At 38.6% G+C, this 18,308-nt stretch overlaps 1 protein-coding gene and 1 long non-coding RNA gene across 10 annotated transcripts in view; both read left to right on the top strand.

The window, feature by feature from the left end:
• The first annotated feature begins 852 nt into the window (after positions 1-852).
• LOC149614005 (uncharacterized) lies at positions 853-4,793 on the top strand. The gene is made up of 2 exons (XM_089858075.1): positions 853-916; positions 2,089-4,793. The coding sequence occupies exon 2, from the start codon at positions 2,157-2,159 to the stop codon at positions 4,791-4,793; it is 2,637 nt and encodes an 878-aa protein (XP_089714201.1). The 5' UTR covers positions 853-916; positions 2,089-2,156.
• Positions 4,794-12,563: 7,770 nt separating this feature from the next.
• Positions 12,564-18,308, top strand: part of LOC149614006 (uncharacterized) — a 28,737-nt gene continuing 22,992 nt past the window's right edge. For 3 of the 9 annotated variants that reach the window (XR_016376229.1, XR_016376231.1, XR_016376236.1), the window contains exons 1-4: positions 12,564-12,954; positions 13,073-15,404; positions 15,475-15,652; positions 15,711-15,771. This is a non-coding gene — a long non-coding RNA (uncharacterized LOC149614006). Of the gene's footprint in view, positions 12,955-13,072; positions 15,405-15,474; positions 15,653-15,710; positions 15,772-16,487; positions 16,636-18,308 lie in introns of those variants that run through there. The other 6 variants (XR_016376235.1, XR_016376228.1, XR_016376233.1 and 3 more) reach the window with 6 other exon arrangements.

Here is an 18,308-nt window from a genome sequence, read left to right on the forward strand (position 1 = left end):
GGTTGAAAGCCTTCAGAGAGAAGAGGTCAACTGGAATCTTGGCATCATCTTTGGATAAATCATTCAAGGATGACAAAATCTACATCAACCAGAAGTTGACACATTACAACAAGAAATTGCTGCATCGCGTCAAAGATTTCGCTAAAAACAACCAGTACAAATTCGTTTGGGTTCAAGATGGCAAGATTCTTCTGCGGAGAAATGAAGATGCTCCAATTATTAGAATCAAATCTGACAAAGACATTCCACCTCAATAAACTTATATCCATACACGTTCCTTAACCTTCATTTCTTCAAAAAAAAAAAAAGTCAAAAGTATTTCATTTTCCAACATTTGTATTTTTGAAATAAAGTTTGTTTTCTTCATACGATAATTTATTCGCACAATTTGTTATAGTTTTAGTGTGTGCATCCCTGGTGTGTGGTAAGAAAACGCAAGTTTTAATTTCAAATTTTATTAATATATTGAAAAAATTGTACATTTAAAGTCCCAAAGAAGTTTTATGTTGTTCCGTCAATTTTAGCTGCGATTTTATATCAAATCCGATAAGTTTCCTACTTTGGGTTCTTTATTAATTATCTAAGTATCGAAAGAAATGTTACAGGATTTCCTTGAAACAGTACTACGGTACTACGTCTTGTTACATAACATAACTTAGCGCAAAAATATGTCAAACCTTCATATTAATCGTATTAATATTAATATTTTTAGATAGATAAATGGTCTTTAATTAAAATTATGGATTTCAAATAATTTTTCATAAGTCTGTAAAAAGTCATAGCTTATTTGGTCTGTTTGCATTACCCATTCACTCTTTTCGTTGCTGAGAGGTATTAACAGTCGTCTGCTCACGTAAAGCACCATGCAGCAGTCATGGCGCTCGTTCATTTCGTTGTAAAACACTTCTTTAACAAGGTAATTGTTATTTATTATTATTGTTTTTTTTTCTTCAATACTTTCTGAACATTATATTTTTTTTGAGAATTTATCTCTTAAATCATCAATTTATCCGTCTATTTTCATATTCCCTTATCCAAAGCCCCACCCCCAAAACGGTTAAGCCTTGGTCAAAAGATTGATGGAAAATTATGTCAAAACAAAAGACAGTTTTTGGAACATATGAACGCGTTCGCGAGTTGTAATTGAAGAGTTACGTTCATGTTAAATTGACTATATAAGTTTCCTAAAAACATCAAAATCTTCACATTTGACTTATTGAAGCTGGGAAACTACAGGTAGAATTATCCTTGAAAACCCATTGTAAACTTAACAGTGGTAGTTAGGGCAACCCACGTAGTGAACGAGTAGCTGAAAATTTTAAGTTATACCTCAACCGTTTATCCACGTTGTGCATGACAACCGATGACAAGCCACCCCATCCCAAACACACGGTGTTCACGTAAACGTCACATTGTTGACTTTGTGGACTACTGCATTCAAATAGCTAATAAGAAAGAATTTTCGTGACTTGTTAAAAGTATTAGTTTTTGGGGTCCGCTCCTATCACTGCTCCCTCTTGCGTGAGTTGCGTCTTTAGGGGAAAACACGAGTGAAACATCTACACCCTCCTCTCACTTGGAAGTACAGTAGGTTTACTCCTAAAACAGTTTTCGTGCTGTTTTGCACCGTTTAAGATTTTTTATTTTGATATACATGATTGACAGTTTTAGAGGAATATAGACAGTTTCAATGTAATTTTGGTCTTGAAAGTGAGAGCTTTACAATGTTTAATTAGAAAAAATAAGTATAAGTAATAAACTTAAGCCTTTGCCCAAAATGGCATAAAAAGTTTGACTTGGCTTGTCTCAGTTTGAAGCTGATTGTCGCTAAAATCTACTGTACACGTCTCTAGAGAAGGTTTCGAAATAAGACAAGTCAAAAACCAGTTTATTAATTAGTCGGGCCACTTTTTTAATTCAAACCCCGAGCCTCACTGATCCCGACTACTTTAATAATTCCGACTAAAATACTTAGGATAAGCGCACGGGTTATTGGGAGTAGTTTAATTATTCAAGACGATGATTTCTTGTTCAAATAATGGTTTGGACATTCATCTAATGTATATTTATTGTTATTGTTATTTTCAGGCGACTTACCATCACCTGCAAATTACCCAAAATACTAGAAAATAGAGATTGAAGTACACGTCAACAATATGTCTGACGAAGAGATCTTGGCTGCCGTTGAAAAGGGCCAAATGAATGAAGTGGTCAGTTTGTTAAACCATGGTGCCGATATCAACTGTACCAAGGACGGCAGAACCGCGTTACACATCGCTTGCGATAATGGAAAATCCGATGTGGCATTGCTTCTTATTAAAAGGGGTGCTGATGTAAATGCGACTATATACGGTGAAACACCGTTAATGAGTGCTTCCAGGCATAATCTACTCGACGTGGTTAAGTCTCTTTTGGATAAAGGTGTCAACATCGACGCCGTTGATATAAGTGGGAAAACAGCATTACACTTGGCTTGTGATTATGGGAAATCCGATGCGGCATTGCTGCTCATTGAAAAAGGTGCCAATGTTAATCCAGCTTATGCAAATGGGACAACACCGTTAATGAGTGCTTCCAGGCATAATCTACTCGACGTGGTTAAGTCTCTTTTGGATAAAGGTGTCAACATTGACCCCGTTGATAAAATGGGAACAACGGCATTACAATTGGCTTGCTTTTATGGATACTCCGATGCGGCATTGCTCCTCATTAAAAAAGGTGCCCATGTTAATCAGGCTGATGTAGATGGGACAACACCGTTAATGAGTGCTTTCAGGCATAATCTACTCGACGTGGTTAAGTCTCTTTTGGATAAAGATGTCAATTTCGACGCCGTTGATAACTGGGGAGACACGGCATTACAAGTGGCTTGCGATAATGGAAACTCCGATGCGGCATTGCTGCTTATTGAAAAAGGTGCCGATGTTAATCTGACTGATTCAGATTTGGGGACAACACCCTTAATGAGTTCTTCCAGCCGTAATCTATTCAATGTGGTCAAGTCTCTTTTGGAAAATGGTGTCAACATCGACGCCATTAATCAAAATAGAGAAACGGCATTACAATGGGCTTGTGATAGTGGAAAATCAGATTTGGCATTGCTCCTCATTGAGAAAGGTGCCAATGTTAATCTGACTGATGCAGAAGGGACAACACCCTTAATGAGTGCTTCCAAGAGTAATCTAGTCGATGTGGTCAAGTCTCTTTTGGATAAAGGTGTAAACATCGACGCCATTGATGAAAATGGAGTAACGGCATTACAATGGGCTTCTGATTATGGAAAATCTGATTTGGCATTGGTCCTCATTGAGAAAGGTGCCAATGTTAATCTGACTGATGCAGAAGGGACAACACCCTTAATGAGTGCTTCCAGCAGTAATCTACTCGATGTGGTCAAGTCTCTTTTGGATAAAGGTGCCAACATCGACGCCGTTGATGAATTCGGAGAAACGGCATTACAATGGGCTTGTGATAGTGGAAAATGTGATACAGCATTGCTGCTTATCGATGAAGGTGCCAATGTTAATCTTACTGATGTAAAGGGGACAACACCGTTAATGAGTGCTTCCAGGCGTAATCTACTCGATGTGGTCAAGTCTCTTTTGGATAAAGGTGGCAATATCGATGCCCTTGATAAAAAGGGAAAAACGGCATTGCAATGGGCTTGTGATTATGGAAAATGCGATGCTGCTTTGCTGCTCGTTGAAAATGGTGCCAATGTTAATCAGGCTGATGCAGAAGGGACAACGCCCTTAATGAGTGCTTCCATCCATAACCTACTCAATGTTGTCAAGTCTTTTTTGGATAAAAGTGTCAATATCAACGCTTTTGATAGAAGTGGGAAAACAGCATTACAACTAGCTTGTGATTTTAGAAGTACCAATGCCGCATTGCTGCTCATTCAAAAAGGTGCCAATGTTAATCTGGCCGGTGCATATGGGACAACACCCTTAATGAGTGCTTCCAGCAGTAATCTACTCGATGTTGTCAAGTCTCTTTTGGATAAAGGTGTCAACATCGACGCCATTGATAAAAAGAGAGACACGGCATTACAATTGGCTTGTGATTATCGACAATCCGATGTGGCGTTGCTGCTTATTGAAAGAGGTGCCGATGTTAATCGGGCTGATTTTAATCCAACGAGACTGTTAACGAGTGCTATCCAGCAGCATCGAGTCGCTGTTATCCAGTCTCTTTTGGATAAGAAAGGTCTCAACATCGACGCCGTTGATGAAAATGGAAAAACGGCATTGCAATTGGCTTGTGATAATGGACAATCCGATACTTCATTGTTGCTCATTGAGAAAGGTGCCAATGGTAATCTGACTGATGCAGATGGGACAACACCCTTAATGAAGGCTTCTGAGTGGAATCTGGTCGATGTGGTTAAGTCTCTTTTGGATAAAGGAGCGGATGTTAATGCTAGGAATAACAAAAGTCTTACTGCATTGCATTATGCCACTTTAAATAAAACAGTTGTCTCTGAAATCCCTGAAGAAGGAGATATTCATGATATTGGCGATGTCGATATCTTAAGTCTCCTTTTGTCTAAAGGAGCGGACTATAATGCAGTTGACATAAATGGGAAAACACCTTTGCATTTGGCTAGAGAGACCCATATGGCGCGAGCCAATGAAATCATTAACGACTCAGTTGAAAATATTGAAGACTTGAAAGATGAACTGAGAACACTGAAATTAAAGCTGGAGAATGAAAAATTGGAGGCGACAACGAGAGAACTTAAATTAAAAGAAGAATTAAGAGAATTGAAGACACGCTCGGTCAATTACTGAAGCAAACGGAAAATGACAATTGGAAGCGACTACGAGAGAGCAGATTGACAAACTGAAACCTAACATATTAAATCGCTATTTTAGACAGTCTTCGTCTTACGTTTTCGAAAGTTGTCCTAAATTCGTTTTGCAATTAGCTATCTTGAATTTCTGTATTTCGCTGTTTGTTATCCTATATTTCCTGAAAATTAACGTGCAAATCCCGCATTTCATGGAAATTTAAAAAAATAATTAACCACAGTTTGGCCTCTAAATGTACCAATGTTTTCCACAAACTTTTAGAAAAATTATTTCCTTCTTTGAACTCCTAAAAAACTTCGTATCAATAGTATACGAAAAAAACCTTTTCAACGTTTTGCTTTGAATGGAAATGAAGAACCACGTAGTGTTTCCCAAGTACATTCCAATATTACACTACAGTGCACTTCCTCGGCGAAAGGCTATTACCTAACGGCATTACCTACCTCATTCAAAAACTGTTGAACTAAGAAATCAGAAGAAGTTCTTAGATACGCTGGAACCTTTTTCTGCTGGAACAAAATTAAACAAACCTAATAAATTCATGTGGTGGAAAATGGCGTAGTCAATTTCAAGAATATGCTCGTACTTTATGCTTTATGTTTAAAACTCATGTCAAAATCCAAAGTTCAATAATATTTTAAAGTTAAGATCTCTGAAATATGTTTTGTTTTGCTTTTTCAATGTTTTAATTTAAAGAGAAAACATTTGTTTTAAAATATTACTGTCATTTTAAACTTCGGTAATATTGTTTAAGTTTAAAACTATGAAATGTAGCACGTTTTTCTTTTTTTTTTTTGCTTTTTGATTGTTTTTAAAAAATGTTTAAATATATAGAGAAAACTTTTTTGTAAATTTTTTATTATTTGATACTTTTTAAGTAAAAAGTTCGTTGATTTTAAAAAAAAAAATATATTTTTTTTTGCAAATTTGTACTTGCAACTTCCATAATCATCTAAATGTAGCTGCCAAGATTCCAAGAAGTTCTCATTTTCTTTCAAAAAGTTGTGTGATAAAAGCATTATTAAATTTTGCAAGTTGAAGGTGAAATTTTGAATTTTTTATTTCATTTTAGTTAATTTGCATTTCTAACGTTAGGTAATCTACGTTTCAAATGTGATTCGTTTCAAACCTCAGTAGAGTTTAGTGTTCAGTTGACAGAGTGGTAATTTGAGAAATAAGGCGGTGGCCAGTTAAAAAATTTAATTCCCGGGATGCTAGTAGTCCCCGGGAATTTCCCATACTTATTCAGCGCGTGGGAATAATAAGTGGACAGTGACCAGTTTCTTTTATAAAATAACAAGTTGGGAAAACCAAAATATTACCTCTCCGTGTCGAGAAGATTATATAACCTTAAGTATCCAATGAAAACGTCGATCTTTTTGCCCTCATCCTTTCCCGCGCTTTGCGCTTCCGCATTTCATCCTTACTCTCAACATTACCTTCCTCCATTTTACATACAAAAATCAAATACTCACAAAAAGAAGTGGCAAAAACCTGCTGGCTCTTTACAACCACTTAATTTGACTTAATATACAATTTCCAACAACAATAATATACCGGTAGTTTAATTGACAACCTACTAGCATCGAAATTCTCATTAAGAATGGCTCCCGCGGATAAAAAAGGGCAATTTTCAACTAGGTGGGCGTTATCTCATTAGATTTGAAAAATATCATTTGTCTTTTTTAACAATGCCTAACCGTTTGGATTTTTTTAAAGCAATCTTAGCACCAAAAAATATTTTTTGATACAAAATAAATGTTTTATATTCTTATTAAGAATAAAACAGGAGGATAAAAAAGGTCTGTCCTCTCGTAATTTTTTAAGCTTTTATCATGATTACTCTATACAACAGTAACAAGGAGTATAAACCCATTAGTGGAAGCAGTATTTTTTTCCCAAAACAATCTCGCTTATGTTTATGCTCTCTAGACTTCGCTAAAAACGTATTACTCCTACGTAAAATATTAATAGACAGGCAAGGATTCATACCATTAAAGAAGGAGCGCAATATTGTCCATATTTTCATTTCATATACAGAGAAAAGAAATTATTATGTTTCTGAGAGGAGCTTCCCATTTTTGTTGTTGTTTTGAAAAAATATATCGCAATGCACGGGCCTTGATAGATATAGGAGGCAATGAATGAAATATATCACAATGCACGTGCCTTGATAGATATAGGAGCCAATGAATGAAATATGTCACAATGCACGGGCCTTGATAGATATAGGAGGCAATGAAGGAAATATATCGCATGCACGGGCCTTGGTAGATATAGGAGGCAATGATAATCTCTCTCTTTGCACGAGAGGTTTATCTTTAATATTTAAATAAATATAATTATTTTTAATTATTTTAATCTTCAATAATTAACATTAATAATAGTTAAATCGTTTAAAATAAAGTTATACCTATTATCTTCTCAAACTTTGCTAATATTGACGTTTAAAGTGAAGGGTACCCCTCTTCCCGCTTTCTTCAAATTTTGGGTATATATACGATTCGTTTCCATTATAATAGTAAGGAAAAACCGCAAATGCGAAAACCTTTGGTAGCGATCCTACCTTAGGGAGGCTAGACGTTTCTCGTAACCCTAGCTGATCGCCGCGTATATCCTAAAACCAAATGGAGTAGAAGCCAATGGTACAGATTGGTGTCTATGTGGAATAGACGGAAGACCAGTGGATGGTGGTGTTAGAAGCCAGTGTAAGTGCAGACGGGTGTCAATGTGGGATTGACAAAGAACAGAAGATAGTGGTGATTAGAAGCCAGTAAGAACAGACTAGTGTCCGTGTGGTGTGGACAAAGACCAGATGATGGTGTTGTGAGAACTCAAGTAGAGGAGCCATTTCCGTGACTGTGAAAGCAGTTCGGAAATGGCAAACACGTTTGCTCCGATCATAGATATAGTAAAACTATAAAGGGTCTAGATCCACTTCGCTGGCTTAGGCTTAACGAAAAAACGCGGAAGGGGCAACGAGCAGACAGCCGCTATTTTCTGGGGGTAGCCGTATAAAACGCCATCTATCGGGAACTTTCGAAACTAAATTAAAGGATGAGCTTAGAGTAGTGGCACTCTATGTTAACCCCCTATAGGGCATAATAAGTCAAACCCTCGGAGATGCCATTACTCCATTTTATACGAGCTAAGAGCGGAAAAACGTATTTTATAAATTTTACACCTGTAAAATCTTTTAAAAAACACTTGGAACTTGTATTTCTACTTACTTTCGAGGAAATGCCACCGTTTTCTGAAGGTAAGAGTCTTTTTTTATACATTTATTAGTAATAAAAACATTTAAGGCGAGCTAAGCCTTGGTCTTGTAAAACACGGCAGATTAGTGATTAGCGCGAGGATTTTTTATTCACAAACGTAAACAATAAACGGTGGTTTGCTAAAAAGTCTTTGGGGTCATCTCAAAGATTTTTTTGACATCGTGTACAAGAATGAAGCCCGTGAATAAAAAACAATGCTGACAGTCATGACGCAAACGTAAAAACTAAACGGTGGCTTGCTATAAAGTAACGCGATGTTGTTGATAACGTCACAGTATCACTTCGAACGAACGTGTGGTAGTACAGTATGGCGTATACCAATGCAGAATATGCAGACATGCATCTCATGTATGGACTGGCGCAGGGCAATTCAGTGGAAGCACAGCGGCGATACCAGGAACAATTTCCGCAACGACGCATACCAAATCGTCGTACGTTCGAGGCTGTTGACAGGCGCTTGAGGGACATCGGACAAGTACAACCCAACAACGTTCGAGAGCGAGACATTCCAGAAGACATGGAGGAAATCGAGGAAGACGTCCTTGCCATGTTCGATGAGGACCCCTCGACAAGTACCAGACAAGTTGGACGACAATTACATGTTAATCACGTTTTGGTCTGGCGAATTCTCCGCGGACATCAGTTTCACCCGTATCATATTCAAAAGGTGCAAGCTCTTAACCCGGCAGATTATCCAAGACGCATCGACTTTTGCGAGTGGTTTTTGGCCAGAGTAGAGGACAATCAATTTCCACGGGTCCTTTTAGTAACCGACGAGGCACATTTTTCCCGGGATGGAATTCTGAACTATCACAACCACCACGAATGGCGCCAATTAAACCCACACGCAACTAGTGTTAGAAGTCACCAACAGCAATTTTCTTTAAACGTATGGTGCGGCATTGTCGGTAATCATTTACTAGGTCCGCATTTTCTTCCACCCAGACTAAATGGTGAAGCATATCTCACGTTCTTAAGAGACACTTTACCTGAACTACTCGAGGACATACCGTTAGCATTACTTCGTGACATGTGGTTTATGCACGACGGGGCACCCCCACATTTCAGCCGTGCAGTTAGAGAACATCTTAATGCTACGTTTAATTTGAGGTGGATTGGGCGTGGAGGACCAGTTGCGTGGCCAGCCAGATCTCCGGATTTAAATCCGTGCGATTTCTATCTTTGGGGTCATCTCAAAGACATCGTGTACAAGAATGAAGTCCGTGATGAGGAAGACTTGCGAAGACGAATTATTGAAGGTTGTCAAACAATCAGGAACATGCCAGGAATTTTCCAACATGTCCAAGAATCTTTCGAAAGACGGGTTCATGTTTGTCTTAACGCCGTTGGTGGACATTTTGAACAATACCTGTAACGTCCATGTTAACTTGTTAAGAATAAAAGTAATACCAACCGAAAGGTACCATGATACTTTGAATTTACTTTACTAGAGTAGGCATACTTCTACTCATTTAATACACTTCTGCCAGGTGAAAGTTCAATAACGATGTTAGAGGGAAACTATTGAAATTGTCTCATTATTTCTAAACAAGTTGATAAGGCTGAATTTGTTTTATAGACCAAGAGCCAGTGGCCTGGATCTTACCTCATAAAGTACAAAAGGTCTGACCATTGGAATGAGTTCAATTTTGATGCTCATTAATAGATTTGGCCGTCTTACGCGTCACAGCTGGGGCATTTGAGGGGGGCGGGGTCATGTTTGACCCTAATGAGGTATGATTTCTTACCTCATGAGGTACATGAATACAGAAGGTGGCAAATGATAGAACTGGAAATGGCGATTCCAAATATATGAAATCTGACGTCATCAAAGGGGGCCATCAATAAATCAGACGGGGGTTAAAATGGTCGAATGAGGTATGAATTCTTACCTCATGAGGTACATGTATGAATCCGGTGTTGTTTGATAGATCTGGTCGTGCTAAATAACAGAATATAAAATCTGACTGGAAAATACGCGGCTTAGGTTTAATCTGACGGCCTGGTTCTTGCGTCAGACTATGACAGCTTCGTGCCTCATAAAGCTAGTTTCCCACTCGACCGAAAAAAACCGGCGCAAATCACGCAACATACGGTAGAAATTTTACCTTACGCCGTCGTCCGGCTGTAGACTGTTCACACTACGACTGAATTTTGAGTTTGGCGGTAGATATTTTTGGGTCACGTGACAGATTAGAGTATTTTCCATAACATTTATTTCGCACTCTGAATTGCTATCTCTGTCCCATTGTCGCTTAGATCGTACAAGAAAGTATATTTTCTAACCTCCTCAATAAAGACCTCGTTATTAACATCTTACCTCTATATACTTCCATTAGATACATTTTTCTTTCTTCGTGACATGTTTCTGACCAAAAAAAAAAATACATGGCGGCCATCAATCTATCTAGCGTATGCGTGCACTCTTGAAATTTATGACGTAGTCAGTGGGATAATTTCATTGGCTGAGACACCGGCGTAACGCCGAACACGACCGAAAAATAGAACACAACTTGCGCCCGGCCGAGCGGAGATTCCGTCGGGCTCGGCGTAAAGATTTTTCGGTCGAACCCCTTTCTGCCGGATCTCCGTCGTGATTTCCGTCGAGTGCGAGTCTAGCTTAAATGTAGCAGGTGATATATTGTAAAACCAGCCCCACTGATGTCAAGTACATTAATAAACTTAACTTGTTTGAGCGAGTTGCCTCTGTTTCTATCGAGGTAATGTGGTGAAATATTTTTGACTGTGATAAACGAGATGAACTTAGATTGGCATCATTTAATAACAGAGCTATTTAAATTCGGGGGTAAGGAGAGTTTTTGAGGTGGGGTTTCGCCAGTCCCCGACCAGGTGCCTTATTGTGCGAGATATTTAGCATAGAGTTTTACAGTGGCCCACTCTATTTATCACAGTCAAAAATATTTCACCAGAGGCAACTCGCTCAAACAAGTTAAGTTTAATGTACTTGACATCAGTGGGGCTGGTTTTACAATATATCACCTGCTACATTTAAGCTAGACTCGCACTCGACGGAAATCACGACGGAGACCCGGCAGAAAGGGGTTCGACCGAAAAATCTTTACGCTGAGCCCGACGGAATCTCCGCTCGGCCGGGCGCAAGTTGTGTTCTATTTTTCGGTCGTGTTCGGCGTTACGCCGGTGTCTCGGCCAATGAAATTATCCCTTTGACTTCGTCATAAATTTCAAGAGTGCACGCATACGCTAGATAGATTGATAGCAGCCACGTATTTTTTTTGGTCGGAAACATATGTCACGAAGAAAGAAAAATGTATCTAATGGAAGTATATAGAGGTAAGATGTTAATAACGAGGTCTTTATTGAGGAGGTTAGAAAATATACTTTCTTGTACGATCTAAGCGACAATGGGACAGAGATACCAATTCAGAGTGCGAAATAAATGTTATGGAAAATACTCTAATCTGTCACGTGACCCAAAAATATCTACCGCAAAACTCAAAATTCAGTCGTAGTGTGAACAGTCTACAGCCGGACGACGGCGTAAGGTAAAATTTCTACCGTATGTTGCGTGATTTGCGCCGGTTTTTTCGGTCGAGTGGGAATCTAGCTTTATGAGGCACGAAGTTGTCATAGTCTGACGCAAGAATCAGGCCGTCAGATTAAACCTAAGCCGCGTATTTTCCAGTCAGATTTTATATTCTGTTATTTAGCACGACCAGATCTGTCAAACAACACCGGATTCATACATGTACCTCATGAGGTAAGAATTCATACCTCATTCGACCATTTTAACCCCCGTCTGATTTATTGATGGCCCCCTTTGATGACGTCAGATTTCATATATTTGGAATCGCCATTTCCAGTTCTATCATTTGCCACCATTTTTATTCATGTACCTCATGAGGTAAGAAATCATACCTTATTAGGGTCAAACATGACCCCGCCCTCCTCAAATGCCCCAGCTGTGACGCGTAAGACGGCCAAATCTATTAATGAGCATCAAAACTGAACTTATTCCAATGGTCAGACCATTTGTACTTTATGAGGTAAGATCCAGGTCACTGGCTCTTGGTCTATTAGTCTACATATTCGAATATTTTCTTGTTTTAGGGGCCAATGTTTGGGGGGCCATATCTTCGTTGCAAATTCTTGTACACCCCATGTTCTTTGACACTTTCCACTCAGTTTGACCCAAAGAACACGCCCCTTGATTTATGGCAGACTTATCAGAAACACCCTGTATATCAGGCCTCGGGGACTTCCGGAAAATATGTCCCAAAAAAAAAAAATAATAATAATTGAAATTATGCCTTTTCCAAAATGTTGTTGTTTATCTTCATCTACTTCCCAAATAATATTGCACCTTTTCCAAAATTTTGTTGTTTATCGCCTCGCTATGGAGTTCTAATGCTTCTCAAGCCCTGGCTCGTCACCCCCCCCCCAAAAAAAAATGTTTTTTGAGACATATTTTCCGGAAGTCCCCGAGGTCTGATATATACTGTAAAAATAGTTTCCACTTAATACTCGGCGATTTACGTCAGTTATGGCTGATTACCCACAAACTATAATCATACCATAAAAAGTATGCCCATAAACAAAGATTTAGTGTTTCCAAGGGCGTTTCCCCTCAGTTTGCAGGGCAGGCTTTTTTTTTTATTTTTTTATTTTTTTTTTTTTACCACCTACTAGCACTAGTGCTTAGCCGTTAGGCCTTTAGCACCAGGAAGAATTGAGCGGGAGACCCTACGCGGCCCAGCACTGACGGGGGCCGCTAGGTCGTATGTGTAGAAGCAGGGAAGGATTGAGGTTTACTTGGGAGGTGACGGAAGGTGGAATTGGGGTAAGTCACCTCCGGCGGACACGGGACAGCCGGCACTTATAGGGTAGGATCGCCGACATGTGTCGTATTCCCTCAAACTTTGCCGCCCAGAAGCTTGGCTTACAGGAGTGCGCCACACTCCCGGCTCAGGGCAGGCTTATATGAACGTTTTTCTTTCACAGTTATTCACACTGTTCACTACAAAGTACAAACGCCCAAAAAAAGGAACGTCTAGCAGACAGCTTTTTTCCTAACCGCCGTCAATCAGTCTGGGAAATAAGGATATTTTTTAAACTAGTCCTTGGGAGTACAGGGTGGGAAATAAGGGCTGCGTTCAGTAACCGGCATCAAAAACATCGATGACTAAAAGATGACATCGATGTTTTACTGAACGGTTTTTCGCGTCTTTGGGCGTGACGTCATGATGCTCATCGGATGCCCATCAGAAAAATCAGCTGTGAGAGGAGGTTTTTTAGATGAACATCGGATTCATGACGTAAATTTCGTCATTTTGCGCCGCGACAAAAAAAATGGAGGGAACTACATCCCAATCACCACCAATTTAAAATAATGTAAAATTGACAAACATTATCCTTATGGATAATAATACTAAAAAGCAATGTATTATTTCGGTAAAAAAATATATTATGACAGAATTTTAAGATTGATAAATTGAAGTACAATATCTTTGTAAATAGTTTGGTTTTATTATTTAAGCCTCTGCCATAACGTTATCATAATATCGTCGCCATTTTGAAAAGCATCGATTACACAAAATTGTTCCGTTCAACAACTGCAACGTCATCATGACGTCAAATGAACACCGATTTCATTTTCCCAAACATCGATGTTTTACCTGATGAGTGTTATTGAACGCAGCCATAGATTTTTTAAAACTGGACAATGGGCTACCCCCCTAGTCTGGAATAAATAAATTGATCCATGACCATTGACCAGGACGCGTCGTCTGCTAAAATGAAGCAGTGGATAATTAAAATAGTTGAGATAATATCTGGACTCTGGTAGCCGGGAGTGTGGCGCACTCCTGTAAGCCAAGCTTCTGGGCGGCAAAGTTTGAGGGAATACGACACATGTCGGCGATCCTACCCTATAGGTGCCGACTGCCCCGTGTCCGCCGGAGGTGACTTGACCCCCACACCCCTTCCGTCACCTCCCAAGTAAACCTCATTTCCTTCCCTGATTATTCACATACAGAAACCTGAATAATCGCATCCTTGTCGCGGACCCTTAAGGAACCCAATTTACATTGAAACCTCTTAAAAAAAAATCTGGACTCTGGTTACCCAGTTACCCTTGAATTTTATTAGTGGTCAAGTACACCACTGACCCCCCTCCGATTTAATTTTTAAACGGGTCCAGGCAATTTTTAAACTGATCCTGGAAATTTTTAAACTGGTCATTCGCCCTATGCCACCGCCTTATTTCCCACGCTGCTTGGGACCAGTGACCCCCCTAGTGTCCGAAATAATAAACTAGTTTCCGGACTGGCCCCCACCTTGGTTCTTAATTAAAAAACTGGTCCTGAGGACCAAAAACCCCCACTTCTTGAATTTGAAAACTAGTCCAAGCAATTAATAAACTGGTTTTGGACCAGAGGAAGTGTGCTATTTCCCAGACTGGCTGTCACTGCTGTGGAGTGAACTGTGGTTCTCTAGAAATATCATGTCGAGAAAATATCGGAGATTCTGCCAGACTTGCACCGCAAAAACTATCTATAACAATCTTCAAAAGCAAACTAAATATTTTTGCAAAAGTAGGTATTTTGTGATGAAATCAATTCATGTCTTCACTCACAAATCACTCGTTCTAATAAAAAATAATTACAATACAGAGCTAATTAAAATACAGGTTTTTGCGCGGAAAAAACAAAAACCTTAAATCGCTCCCCCCCCCACGGTGAATTACCTTGAAATTTAGCATAAAAATACTAACTCTACAGGGCCGGTAGGCCCTTGTAGATATGACTTGATACCCGTTTGTAATGCTAAATGAAAAAATCACCTTTTTAGGGTTAGCGTCCCATAGAAGAAGCATTACATTTTACCCGGTTTTTTAGGGAAATTGTCATAGGCGATACGGAAAAACTACAGCGAAGTTAGTTTTCGGAATACTTTCAAATTAACAAGCATATACTAAATGAGAAACTTACCTGTTTAGTTTTTAAATAAATGAAGTCCAATTTTATTAATTTAACTAATTAATTATGCCTCGAATTCCCTATTTCATAGCAGACGACAGTAAGAAAGTTTATTTCATAGCAGACGACAGTAAGTCAACGCTAATTAATTTTTTGATATTTCATCCGAGCTTTAACAGCTTTATTTGGATTTTCTAATGAACTATAACGCCCTTAAAAACCAAAATTGTTTTTGTCAGGTCCAATTTTCGTCTAAAAAAGTAATTCAGGTAAATAATTACAGTTAATAGAGGTTTTAATATCGTTTGAAGTAATTTTTCGCCGTTCGTTTTGGCCAAGTCCTAAGTTGAATTTTGGTAAGTCTGTGTAATATACTTTTTATAGCGTCTTTCGTCCTTTAAGATTATAAAAAAAGCTGATTTCCAGCTCTGTTTTGGAATTTGATATAGTCTGGTACGTTTCATGCTAGAAACATATCCTAAGTTCCTAACCCTAGGTTTTACACTTTAAAATACTACTGGAAAGATGACAAAAAGTGTTTTCGCTTGACAGTTAAGACAGTGGTGTTTACGTAAGCGCAGTTAATTCAACACTTCCATATGAGGTATGCAGGGTTTCATTATTTTTTAATTATATATTAATTTTATTTTGGCTATTCTCAGTGAGCATTCATATGTTAGAACGCAGTTTCGGATTTTTGTGGTCTCCCAAGTCTCCAAAACTGTAAGTTTAACATTTTTGGGCAAATTATTATAATAATCAAGAATATGTATAGATCATCAAGGGTATAAATAGGCAACCTAAGACCCATTTGATTTATGATGTAATAGATCATGTTAGGTTTAGATACAGGGTTAAGCTTATGTTAGGCTAGGTTGTTATGAGCGGCTAAATGTTCACCTGTTTTTGGAATTATCAAGTTTTATCAACTGAATATATTTCCCCTTTTCCAAAATTTTACTATATTGGATTTGTTTTTCCCCTGATTATTGCTAATTATCTTATTTATTGCCACAAATTTTCTAAAAAAAATAGTATTTTAGCTTCTTTCTACCCTAAAAAGAGGCCCACTTTTAGCCATTCGTAGGTTGCCTTTCTTTTAGCCATAATCAATGCACCCATGATCTTCTTAGAGGGAATTTACATAGGCTGATTGCAAGAATGATTTTACAGACAGCTTCTTAAATAGATTATAGCACATTCCTTTTTTTTGTGAAGTTTAACTCACGTAACTTTCTCAACACACTTATTTAAGAAGTAAACAGTTCTACGAAATTAAATAGTTAATAATTTTACGATTTAGAAAAGGCTATTAATTTTAATTAATACTCACCCATATCTCGTGCCACCATTATCAATAATGTGTGACACACATCAAAGATGATTTCGATTTATATTTTATTCAAAACCGCTAACTAATAGCATTTTTGGTTCCTTAGATAATAGGGACGGGAAATGACATTTTCAGCCTGTTAAGAGTTGACTACTGCCTTAAGACTGAAGTGACAGATATTATACAAAAACGTCTTTGTTTGGACCTAGACCGAAAAAACCAACGATATGAGTGAGGTTTATCAATTGACTGAAGTTCAGATATTGAAATTTTCTTTAAGTATTTTTAGTAGTTTAATCCTTATTGTTGTTGAGGAGGGTACGCGCCCTAGCACCGATGCCAAAGGCATATTGTGCATCCTCGTATTCAGGCCTTGAATAGGCCCGTAGCTGCAGCGTAGCGAAGAATTCGCTCCACCGTGATAGAGGAGACCCTTGAGAGCTCCACAGTGTATGAATCAAAATGTTCTAGTCTAATTTAATTCAATCAACTGGTTTTACTCTTAATCGATCTATTCCCTCTAAATTTATTCACTATAAACGAGTTATGATATAAAATTTTGCAGTCATCTGTGCTTGCAGTGTATGGGTGCTCTTCTTAGAAATTCAGTAGAATATTTCAAATATTAATTATTGATCCCTCTAAACGTACTCCCTTCAAAATAATTAATTTCATGATAAAATGTTTTCGGAAAATGGAATTGTTCTTGAAAAAGCGGAGATATGCAATTTTTCGAATAAATTTAGAGGGAATAGATCGATTAAGAGTAAAATCAGTTGATTGAATTAAATTAGACTAGAACATTTTGATTCATACACTGTGGAGCTCTCAAGGGTCTCCTCTATCACGGTGGGGCGAATTCTTCGCTACGCTGCAGCTACGGGCCTATTCAAGGCCTGAATACGAGGATGCACAATATGCCTTTGGCATCGGTGCTAGGGCGCGTACCCTCCTCAACAACAATAGGGATTAAACTACTAAAAATAATTAAAGAAAAATTTCAATATCTGAACTTCAGTCAATTGATAAACCTCACTCATATCGTTGGTTTTTTCGGTCTTGGTCCAAACAAAGACGTTTTTGTATTAATTTATTGACCTCCCTAAAATCAATGTAAATATTGAGCGACTATCGCTTTAGATGTTTTTTAATATGTTCGCAAACTAACCCTTTATGAAGGGCCCCTTTTTTACTGGTTCTGGTCGCGTTTGGTTTTTCACCTGGTCTCGCGAAATCACATTCGCGACATCAAAACGCGGGCACGAAAAATCTATAAATCTTCGAAATCACATTCGTGACGTCAAAACGCGGGCACCAAAAAAACTATAAAAGGAGGGGACACACAATGGGTGTCTCTCTCTCTCTCTCTCTCGCTCTGCTCGCTGCCTCGCCCTGCTGCTGCCACGCCAGCCGATGACCACCGGACCAGGACCCGAACCCGTACCCGAAGGACGTTAGCCGAGGGGCCCCGGGATGACCCGAGACGATCCAGCATCCAGTCGCCCAAGGAAGGATGTTGGCGCCAAGACTTAAACGCTGCTAGTACGCGCATGAAAATACTTGAAACCTCGTATTAAACAAAGGGTCCGGTAGGCCTAGTAACTTTACGCGCTGGATCTATATCGGAACGACGGGCAACGCCTCTTCTAGAAACCATGGTATCGTACTTTCGAATTACTTAACACAAGAGCTCTTCGCGATTATGACCAGAACCAAATCAAACGTTGTTGTAAATATTTTAGTAGTATTATGTTTAACTGTAATTTCTTAGTTTTATCAATGGTGACACTGTTTATCCATTATTAAATATTAATTCCCCTAGACAACCGATCAAAGTATTATTATTGCTAAACTTATATCCATGCCTAAATAAGTTCCTTTAACGCGCTACCCAACCAGTTAGAAAGACGCCATCAGAATTACGAGA

The sequence above is a fragment of the Phalangium opilio genome, unplaced genomic scaffold (assembly GCF_054372755.1).
Source record: "Phalangium opilio isolate 3A_F unplaced genomic scaffold, DU_Popi_V2 ptg000230l_1, whole genome shotgun sequence".
NCBI lineage: Eukaryota > Metazoa > Arthropoda > Arachnida > Opiliones > Phalangiidae > Phalangium > Phalangium opilio.

What these genes read in the sequence shown, in the direction of transcription:
- LOC149614005 (XM_089858075.1), top strand. Translation starts at nt 2,157, where the DNA reads ATGTCTGACGAAGAGATCTTGGCTGCCGTTGAAAAGGGCCAAATGAAT.